The following is an 11,434-nucleotide window of genomic DNA, read 5'->3' on the forward strand; positions in this document are numbered from 1 at the left end:
GGGCCACCATGTTATACTGTATCACGTAACATATTTTCACTCAATTTGGTCCCAAATCACTTTTGGAATATAGATTCCCGTGTCAAACATATCACAGATGTATAAGCACTATATCATTAGGTGAGACCGCCGTATGGTGACAATTTTGTATCAGATGTTGATGTGGTCTTGTCTGTCTGACAATGGACGGTTTGACGGTTTGTATCCACACCCTAAGCCCTAAACCCTAAACCCTAAACCCTAGACTAGCAATACTATATACCAAGAGGTTCAAAAAGGGTTTAGACAAAAAAAACTTAGGGGATTATAAATTTTAAAATGATTCTTGTCTTTGAGGAAATCAAATATTAAGAATCCTTGTCTCAGTATTTAACTTTCCCTATTACAGATCGCATATATCCGATTGTTAAATCTTCGATGATTTTTAAGGGGTCAAATCGAAATAAAAAAAATTGATTTATGGTCTGAAATCGATGGAGAGATGAGGACTTGAGGGAAAAAAAAAAAAAAAAAACAAAGAGAGAAGAATTTGTGCCGACTGTTCGAATCAGCAGAGCTGAAATGGCGCCACAGTTCAGAGCTTAGAAGACAAAAACCCTAAAACCCATTTGTTCACGAGAGCCCATTACATAATGGGTTTACTCAACTCTCCTCCACTCGCGCACCGTCTTGCTCTGGCGGCGTTCACCCAACCTCGCCTCTCTTCTCTACTCTTCTCTTTTGTTTCTCCGCACAGAGGAAGAAGACACACGACGGCGACTTGTAGCGGTAATCACTTTGCTTTTTCAGTAAGGGCCTTTTAGAGTTGATTACATATGCAAATTATTTCAATGTTGCAGCGATTACAGGTGAATGTGCTGCTCCGCTGGATTATGATGATAATGACGATGCTAAAGCGAGGGAGAAAGATGCTGCTCTGCATTTGGCTCTCTCACGGCTTTCTGGCGATTTCGGGCACGAATCCATGTTGTCCCTGCCGCGGTTTTTTCGCTCGAGGCGGGCACCTGTTATCTCCACTGGCTCCTTGAAGCTTGATATAGCTTTGGGGACTGGAGGATTGCCAAAGGTAGTTAATTGGCTATAGAAATGTTTGTATTAGGATAAGAGACCAGCAACTAGTAACTTCAAATATTGATGCATTGAATTCGTTTGAGTTTAACCGCGAAGGATTAGTATAATTTTCATAGTGAATGTTTCACATTGCTCCTTGCAGGGAAGAATTGTTGAGATTTATGGGCAGGAAGCATCTGGCAAGACTACACTCGCACTTCACATCGTCAAGGAAGCCCAAAAGCTTGGAGGTGTGTGTTAATCTTTTGTGTCAATATTTGCATAGGAAATTTAGTCCCTTGATACGCTAACTTAGTTTGATAAGGAAAGCAGGAGCTACCCCTTTACTCATTTTCATAATTTTCTGATAAGCAACTTTATCTAGACTAGAATATTTCTGTTTTTTGTTTTGTTCTCAGTGTCTAAGTAATTAAAAATATTTTAGTTGCAAAAAAAAAAAAAAAAAAAAAAATTGTAGATGAAAAGGGAATTGCTGCAAGTAGATAAAAGAGGCTAGTGAGTACCATAGAGGAAACTGGGATGATAATGGTACAGAAGGAGAATCGACTAGTAATTTCTGGACTCAATTCTCATGATCCTAAAAAGTTCCAATCCCTTCTCTTCAAGGCATGCCATGTTGTAGGATGAGTAATAGGCTAATGGCCTTCAAAAAGAGATGCAGTTGATTCTTCCAAGGTTACTGATTGTTTACACCTTCCTTGAGGTAGCGTAAGGACATCCCACAAAATATCAATAGCTGTACAAATCCTTTTGCTTTAGCTCTCTAATATAGCTCTACAGTGGCTCGATACAACTTGAGTTCATATCAAGTCTGGCTCATTTTTTAGTTCTTTAGCTTGGCTCATAAAAAAACAATCCGGGTCAAGTTTGAGCTTGATATGTTGTAGGAGAGTCAGCCTGAGAACCATGATCACAGATAGTTTGCTTGGCTAGCCTCTTTTGGGAACTTACTCAAAGATTCCCATTTCTGTAATCACCATGTTTCTTCTGCATTTGGGTCCTCCACACCTCCACTCCAGGAATTAGATTCAGTGTTTCTTCTGTATTTATTTATCTCTTTATATCACCAAAGGCTACCTGAGTATTCCTATTTTCTTTTAGTTGCTGCCATTGTTCTATTTCCCAGAGCCATTGAGATTAACCTCTTATGAGTGATACACAAAAGTTTACTTATATTTATCTTTGTATGGCCAAGTACAAGCATTTTAAGGACATTTCAGATCTTAGTAGTTATTGTTTTAGAAATTACTGTAGAAACTGACATGAAATAGGTATTCCGACCAACTATTTAGGTAATCAATCTACTTCTCATTTATTTGACTTTTTTAGGTTCTTATAATTTTTCTACACAATAGCAAGTGGTCGGAGCAAAGATATATAACAGTCTGGTAGGAAGAATGAGAAATAATAGAGACTTAGATGTAATTGAAGAAGTTTTATACTACAAATTGGGCAGTAAGGTGGGAAGTGAAGGGTCTTAACTGCAGCCCAATCAGTATTCAGATATGGAGTGTTTGGAAAGGGCTTTCAAAGAATATGAAATTAAGAGGATCAAAGGAATGCTCCAGGAGAAGATTTTCTCTTGGGCTTCATTTCTTAAGAGTTCAAGAAGAGTTCCATTTTTGCAGATCTCTCTAGTTGCAGTGCAGCTGTTATGTAGTCTTAGAGTCATGGCTTCTTGTTTGTTAGTTTTTGTTGTTGGTTGTTACTGTTGTAGCTGTGTCTTGGATAGTTGGTGGGTGTGGGCAGAAGGCTCTTAAAGAAGTTGAAAATGCAGTAGTCAAGGATCTCTGCGCAAGAATTCGCTTTTGGTCTACTCTTTGTGGGAATTCACGGTCTTTTGTTTCATTCTATCTTTTCAGATTCGAATGCTGATGTTAATTGATGATTATTTCAGTTAGTTATTGAGTCTTGGGTTTGTTGTAATGTTTTGTTTAGTTTAATGTTTATTGCTCGGGACTTCTAGTCCACAGTTTGTATTTTCTTTCTTAACAAAACTGTATTTCTTCTCAAAATATGGTTTGTGGTGCTGATATCTAATATATCTGCTAGATATTTTCTTAATTCCAGTAGTGATTGCAATTACTATTAATTTTTTTATATTTTTTATATTTTTTATTATGATTGCTTCACTAGACTGGATCACTGTTCTTCTGGCAGGGTATTGTGCATATCTGGATGTAGAGAATGCGTTGGACCCTTCACTTGCAGAATCGATGGGTGTAAACACAGAAAACCTTCTCATTTCGCATCCCAATTCTGCTGAAAATGTGCTGAATGTGGTCGACACTCTGACTAAAAGTGGTTCCTTGGATGTAATTGTTGTGGATAGTGTAAGTGATAAAACTGTGGATTAGTTTTACAAGTTGGCTTCCTAGCGCTCTGCCTTTCATGATCTCTGTTGATGAATAGACCTGTTGATATTGTGCACCCCAAATGTCTACATACATTCACAACCAAAAAAAGAAAAGAAAAAAAGTTGAATGTCTACATACCTATTTGAAGGTACCTTTATCAGATAACTGTGACACTGTATAGTTTTTGTAAGAGGGAATGAAATGACATAGTTTTGCTGATAGATGTCCCAAATATAAGCAATAGCTTTTCAAACCCAATACCAAAAAGCATGAACTTGTTTCTGTCATCTCAAAAGCTCAAGACATGTTATTTGTCTCAGTCTGCTCTTCACATCTCTGCCAACTTAGCTGCTCTGTCATAGACTCATAGTGTTGTATTGCACATGCCACCGATGAATGTATGTTTGATAAATCTAGAAACTAAAGTTTGCCGTGCCTAATGACAAATGAAATATAGAAAGATAATTGAGTTTAGAGTTGAAATAGAGCAACTTATAAAGCTCAGAGAAGTTGTAATTGGACTTGCCGTTTACGTTATTTTATGTACTTGTTCTGCTGAGCTTGGCGGGATGTAGATGCTCACTACAGTTCATTTTAAGTTTGATGATGAAGAATGTAACTGTAAAACATTGTATGGTTGGATTTTCAGGTAGCTGCTCTGGTCCCCCAGTGTGAACTTGATGTTGCAATTGGTAGTGCATACCCAGACGCTCAGTCAAGAATAATGACCCAAGCACTACGAAAAATTCATTCTTCATTAAGCCATTCTCAAGCACTTGTTGTTTTTATAAATCAGGTTATAACCACGCTACTTGAAGTCCATCTGTTGTATGTTATAATATAAATGATCTCCAGTCAGGAGAAATGGCGCATACTATTTGACATTTATCTTTTGTATCCAGGTTAGATCAAGTCCAAACTCAGGGCAAGGTTTTGGACCTGTGGATGAGGTCACCTGTGGTGGAAATGCCTTGAGATTCTATGCAGCAGTTCGATTGAGAATAAAAAGAACCCAGTTGCTTAAGACTGAGGATCAGGTAATTCTTTAGTAGTTTACTAATGAGAAAAGATCTCCAGGGTTTTTGGAGATATGCTCCTCATTGAAGAAATTGTTGCTTTTGCTCCTGTAGTTTCTAACTCTCTCTCTCTCTCTCTCTCTCTCTCTCTCCCTCTCTGATGATGGTCCGTGAGTCAATCATATAACTGTTCTGGAGAAGTACCTTCTTTTGTTTTTAAGCCAGAGTTTTGGTCTCATGGCCTTTGCTGTTAAGAGTAAATTTAGTCGTCTGTGAAACATTAATTTTCTGGAGCAACAAGTACTAACAAAGAATACCACAATAATGCTCGTTAACTAATGAGAATCTGATTGGAAAGAAGAGTTTAGTCCTTAGAGGCGGAACCCTAAGTACCAAAGACTGATGAATAGAAAGGAATAAAGAAAGCTGCAAAGATAAGTGAAGCATATTGTTGTTCATGAGCTACAGTGGCTGCAATCTCTTCAAGAGCCAGGAAATAAAAACGCTTGGTAAATTGTGTTAGTGTGCTACAGCTTTTAGCCTGGACAATTATGAGATTTTATCACCAAAAAAAAAAAGAAAAGAAAAAATTATTGCTTAGTGTGGGCATTGTGTTCAGCTATATAATATATAATGGTAAAATTTCCTCAATTCATTTACATTGACACTTTGTGGATTTTCAGTTTGTAGTCACTATATTGGCTAAGCAATGTTATTTTTTCTTTTCTTACACTAGACATTTTACCGTTTTGTTCCAAGGATTATAATACTTTCACTAAAGCGTACTTTTGTCTTTTTGTTTTTTATTAGATTACAGGTCTTGGGATTTCTGTGCAAGTGGTGAAAAATAAATTGGCACTTGCAATGAAGAAGGCTGATCTGGGGATACAGTTTGGTAGAGGGTTATGCTGTGAATCTGAGGTATTGCAATTGGCTTGCGAACATGGGGTCATTGCGAAAGATGGAAGCAACTACCACATAGGAAGAAAGGTTTTTAGTAATGTACATTCAGCAGAACAGTATCTGGCTAAAAATGATGATATTTTGAATAAGATAGTTAGGATCTTGAGGCAAACTTTATTTGAAAAAGATAGTCAATTTAGGTAGACTAGGATTGAATCAGCATTTCTGAAAGATGAATGATTGAAATTGAATGGTTTAGTGCCGTAGCCACTTGCATCCCATGGCATGTTGCTGTCTGAAGGATCTTTGTGATGACATTTGCTATGAGATGTCTTCCACTTAAGGTGCATTAAAAAATTGGAAGATAAATGGGGTCCAGGGCCCAGGGCATTCTGATATGAAGTTTTCTCCATTATTCATCAGCTTCCTGTTATCATCCAGTCATCCAGTAAGGACATTTGAGCTCTTCTCTGGTTTATCTGGAAACTAAACCACCACAGTTTTATCACGTAAATTATGTATATAAAACTTTAATTAGGAATCAGACTTTGTTTTGAACCTTGTGTTTGAGAGGCCGACGTCTTGATTAGAGAGATTTGTGTATTTTTGAGAAATTGCCATTGTGGCTTACACATTATGTAAGCACTGAGTACCTCCCTTCCAAGGTTCCAAATCATAATTATGATTTTGTACTGATGCTATAATTGTCTCTCATTGTGTGGTAAATTCAGCAACCCGTACGTTACTTCACGGTTTTGTATTTTTTGTTTTTGTTCGCCGTTGAAAAATTATATTTCTGAGGGACGCTCAGTGTTGATATTATGTGGAATTGTGGATCCATGTCCACCAAAGTAGCAGAAGTAACACAAACATAAATCTTTCCAGGCCATTTTACTCGGTCGATCATATTCTGCTAGACCAGAAAAGGTGAAAATCACATAGGGGGTGATATAGACTCACTGTCCTAGCTAGACCAGAAAACTCACAGCGGACAAAGTCTTTGATAGGGGAGAGCTTAACTTGTAAAAAAGGACGAGATCTGATTGATCCTTTTGTTAGGCTTTCTTCTCGGGTGGATCATCAATGCTGTCGATGGAGAGAGATTTCATGCAACAACCACACTGGTCATGTTGTGATGATTGGCCCCCAAAATCCACACCTCTTTATAGATCTATACTGGAACTCCACTAAATTTGGGGGCAAGTTAAATCATTATTTACTGGGCTTGAAACATTTGAGTTACTTAGACTTAAGCAACAGTAACTTCAAATGGATTCACATTCCAAACTTCATTGTGCAGAGTTTGAGGTATCTCAATTTCTCATGTTCCAACTTTGCAGAAGAGATTCCCTCTTCTCTTGGTAACCTCTCAAACTTGAACTATTTGGACCTCGATTCTCGTTATATTAATGATCTTTCTTCCAAAAACTTGAATTGGTTTTTTCATCTCTCTTCCCTCAAATATCTTAATCTCGAAGGTGTGAACCTTAACAGTACAGGAGTAAGTTGGCTACATGCTGTTAACATGCTTCCTTAACTCTTAGAGTTGCATTTGTTTTATTTTCATATTGATGGAAACCAGCTTCCACTCTACCTCCACACCATCAACTTGACATCACTTTTGGTCCTTGATATGTCATTTAATGATATTCATTCTTCACTTCCTAAATGGATGTTTAATCTTACTAGACTTACAAAACTGGGAATCCTTTCAGTGGCCCCTCTTTTGATGAATTTGCAATCCTTAGATCTTTGGAACACATTGATCTATCGTCCACTAATGCTCCGATATTAAGTGATTCATCTCTTTCTTTTGATAAAAAAGAAACTTCATTAATAATGAATTGGTTACAACAAGTTTTGACAACATCTCTTACACAGAAATGGCCTATGGACTTCACACTAGAACTCCATAATGACTGACTGATGGAGTCAACAAAACCCCGACTCAACTACAGACTCAAGACTTGCACATCAACTAAAGGCAGAGAACATGCGCAAGAGCAGTGAATGCCTAACTCACAACTTTGTCAACACTAACTCGCCACCCAGAGTTATAACTACATGAATGGAACTATTCCATCATCTATTTGCACCATTCAATCTTTGATGACCCTTTCTTGAGGAAACAATAACTTATCCGATAAATTCCCTCGAGAATGGAGTTTATGGCGCAACATCCACAAGTTCTAATGTTCTATGTCTCGAACAACAATCTGTCTGGTAACATTCCAACCTCAATGGGTATTCCAAGTTCTCTTCTATTATTAAGGATGGACAACAATGATTTTAGCAGAGAAATTCCTTCTTCCTTGCAAAATTGCTCTACTTTGGATACACTTTATCTTAGAGGTAACAAATTTACCAGAAAAGTACCTTCTTGGATAAGATCAAAAGTGTCTTCAATTGAAAGTGCTACAATTGCAATCAAACTTTCTAAATGGACATATACCTCAACAATTGTGCAATCTTTCTTATCTTCAGATCCTAGACATGGGTCACAACAACTTATCAGGAACAATTCCAAAGCGTTTGGTTAATTTGAATTCTCTAGTCCATGCTCGAATTGCTTGGCAGCTCTCTAGCGAACTTGATCTAACAACTGTGACTTTTTTTTTTTGAATAAAGGGTGGTGCGGTTGCCCTCAAGCCTTGATTAATGAAACTGTCTAATACAAAGGGGGGACATTGAGTCTAAGCCCCTTATTACAATACGCACTTAGAGAACATCCTGAAATACTATCATGAGTCTCTACTAAACAACTGTATTCAACTAAGCACCAACTAGCAAAGAGCGCTCTACTGGCGACTCTATTTGCTTTGACACAGGTCACACAGCGGTGACACAACGGAAAGATAACTCGATCTGCAACTCGATTACAGCATAGCATAATTTCCATACGCACAGCTTTCCCATCATGTTGCCACTGGAAAATACATCTAGTGACACTAAGTTTCACCCTACCACTAGGAGGCAGCGACCATTTGACCGAGTAAGGAACTCGCTGCCTACCTAAAGCAGACACGTTATTGCCACTAAGAGGTTGCGACCATTTGCAAATGCAAGGAACTTGCAGCCTACCAAGAGCAGACAAGGCACATAGAGTGCATAAACCAGTACGAAGCCCATTCCTTCCTACCGAACTACGGCAGAAACTTATTAGAAACAACAAACATACTATCAAAATACATAGTAACTAAACAACTAACATCAGCAGCCCACCAGCAAGGGCCCAAATCCCTGGGCTTGGCCCAACCTCCAATCTCCCAAAGGATGCCAGGGCAGCAGTCACCCAATCCGGCCACCAACTCCACCTCCAACGAGCTCCAGGTGTCCAACCCAGCCACCAATTCCTCCGCCAACAAACCGGCACCATCAACCCTGCATAATCACGCCGCCGCCCATTGATCTTGGCCAACATCTGAGGCCGAACCTCAAGGCGTGACAGATCCCTTTCGGGATCACCTCTGCCCGGAGATCGAAGCCCCGATCTGCCCAACCCAATAACCTCAGGCATCAACCCGATCACCGCAGGAGATAGTGACCCCTGATCTCGCCATCGACTAACAACACCCCCATGCCGCTCAACCCTTGTGATCGCCCATGACTGGAGAAAGTCAGATCAGAACAGATCCGCCCAACCCACCTTCCAACTCTCATCCACCTTTGCCGGGCTGCGCCTAAGACAGAAACCCCCGCCGGAGTGCCCAAAACCATCACAGACCAGTCCGACGACGACGCCCCGAGGACGCGCCGCTGGACGGAGCATCACTCTTTCTCAAAGACACCAGGCGCGTGAGGCGTGTTCTAAACCAAAATCTTTTTTGCTTTCGAACTAAATATACATTTCTTAATCTCTAACAACTGTGAATTTAAAGGAAGATAATTGAAATATGACTTTTTTGGTGCTAAACTTCTAACCATCATTGATTTTTCATCAAATGGTTTGGAAGGTGACCACTAAAAGAGTTTTCAACGTAGCAATGAGGGCCTTAGTGAATTCAAGCAGAAGACGTCTCTTTACTTCAACAAAAGCTCTGCTAGGTGCTTAGGATCTTTGTGATTATTCTTTCCCTTCGTTTCTTTAGACCCTTAGTCTAGCCCCATTACAACCTGAAATATAAGACCTCTTTGATCCTTGGAGACGGCAATTGATATGTGAACATGTGTCACAAGAGTTGAGCATATGGTTCGGTCCAGTTGTGAAAGTAGTTGGTATCTTTCATAATATCTTTGAAAAAGAAAAAAGAAATAACTATGTGCTTTTCTTTCTATATGTGAGCTTTTTTGAAAAAAAATAAATATCTCTCACATATACTTGAGTGAATATAGCTTTTAAGCATTAGCCTTGAATCTGAAAGAAGAAAGAGTGGTATATCCTGTGAGGTTTTGAATCATAACTTGTTTGAACATACTGAGCTCCACTATATCACCATTGTTAGCCCCGTGTCCTACTTATTTATATGTAGACTGTGTTTTAAGTCACTCTTGAATATCTATGGATTGATTCTTGATTGATGTGTTAATCTTGATGCCATGAAAATATGAGATTCCTGAGAACAACAAAACTTTGAAGGGTTAGAGTCCTTTTCTTTGTGTCGTTTTTGTTTATGTTTAGTCAAATTTTCGTTCGTACTTTTCTTTGTGTGTCTTTTAGTTCTTTATTTTGATTTTGATAAGAGACTAGCAAAAGCTAAGTGTAGGGGAATCTTATAGAAGCATATAATGCGACATTTATAAAGTCTATTTCTGATACTTTATTCTGCTTTTACCTTTATTATTTTTAACTTAATTTTATTTTTATAGGTCTCTAGGAGTAATAGATTGAACAAAGGAGCTAAGTAGCACATGTTAAGCATGTGATCACTCAAAATTACGGCATGAAGGAATTGAAGAGGCGAAATTGACATGTGCTAGGCACATGTGACGTTTTCTAAGGCTTGATATATGTTTTGCATGTGAGAATTAAAATCTATAAATTTTAGCTAAGTGTCATGTGCATTTTTAATGAAGACATGTGACATTTAAATGAAGTGCGCAAAACATGTGCAAGAGAGGATGTGGAGCCACATAAGCCTAAAGTTTAGGGAATTACTTTCCTATATTGCAGGAATTTCTTATAATTAACTTTCCTAATTTTTAGGAAGGTTATTGTTTGACTCTTCATAATCAATATGGACTAGGATTCTTCACAATTAAATATTGGAGACTCAAGTTGGTTGAGAGAAGGATTTGTGGGATTTAGGGCGCAAAACATGTGCAACATTGAAGGATTTGTGGGACAAATCTCTATAAATAGAGAATGAATTCACACTTAAAAACACACCACACACCCTTCACCTTCTCTTCTATCCCTCTCTCTTGTTCGTCCGCCACCATTTTCTTCTTCTTTTTCCTTTTCTTTATTTTTATTATACTATATTTTGATTGTTGTTTTCAAAACTATGTGCAACTAATTTTCTTTTAGCTATGGGTGTAACTATGAAACCCCGTTTATGTACATACCTATGATTAGTTTTACTTATTAAATGTTTGATTGATTGTGTGATTGGTATATTTCGATTTGGTTTATAGATAACTTTTGCATGTTGATTTTCTTTAGATGCATACTTAGATTAATTTGCATGTAATTGAAGCTAGGGTTAAATAGATAATTCACCTAATCGTTTTGTTTCCTTTTCCCACTAAGTGGTAGCCACTTTGGACAAAGGTGAAGTCAAAATGTACTTAATGATTTTTCTTAGGTTAGTGTGTTTCACACTAAGAGAATCTTAATCAATAAACAAACTTTCTTTGTGCTTAGTGATTCTTGCATGACTTGTTAGCTATTGCGTTTCAATTCTAGTGAGCTTCTTAAGAATGCGCTTTAATGAAAGAGTGCGTTTCACCGCATTAAATAACTTAAGGAAAGTAATAAGGACAATTTTGATGTATTCATGGTTGTTCTTGTTTGTTGTCAATCACATTTCAATTAAATCTTTATAAATTTTTTTTTTCTAAGTATTGGATGTAAATGGTGGTGGATTGATAGTGCCTTTAAATTATTAATCTCATTGATCATATCTGTACAAAATGATTCCAAAGTAT

General features: G+C 37.8%; 1 protein-coding gene across 2 annotated transcripts; it reads left to right on the top strand.

Moving 5' to 3' along the window:
* The first annotated feature begins 301 nt into the window (after window positions 1–301).
* Window positions 302–5,999, top strand: LOC112191654 (DNA repair protein recA homolog 2, mitochondrial). Of its 2 annotated transcripts, none has more exons than XM_024331037.2 (7): window positions 302–768; window positions 849–1,066; window positions 1,214–1,301; window positions 3,232–3,404; window positions 4,078–4,224; window positions 4,331–4,465; window positions 5,255–5,999. In XM_024331037.2, exons 1-7 carry the CDS (start codon window positions 633–635, stop codon window positions 5,549–5,551), a joined length of 1,194 nt encoding a protein of 397 aa, XP_024186805.1. In that variant the 5' UTR covers window positions 302–632; the 3' UTR covers window positions 5,552–5,999. The 2 variants fall into 2 exon arrangements, with proteins under 2 accessions (XP_024186805.1, XP_024186804.1); XM_024331036.2 differs by having other exon boundaries at window positions 303–768; window positions 840–1,066.
* The last annotated feature ends 5,435 nt before the right edge of the window (window positions 6,000–11,434 follow it).

Source organism: Rosa chinensis, chromosome 3 (genome assembly GCF_002994745.2).
Source record: "Rosa chinensis cultivar Old Blush chromosome 3, RchiOBHm-V2, whole genome shotgun sequence".
NCBI lineage: Eukaryota > Viridiplantae > Streptophyta > Magnoliopsida > Rosales > Rosaceae > Rosa > Rosa chinensis.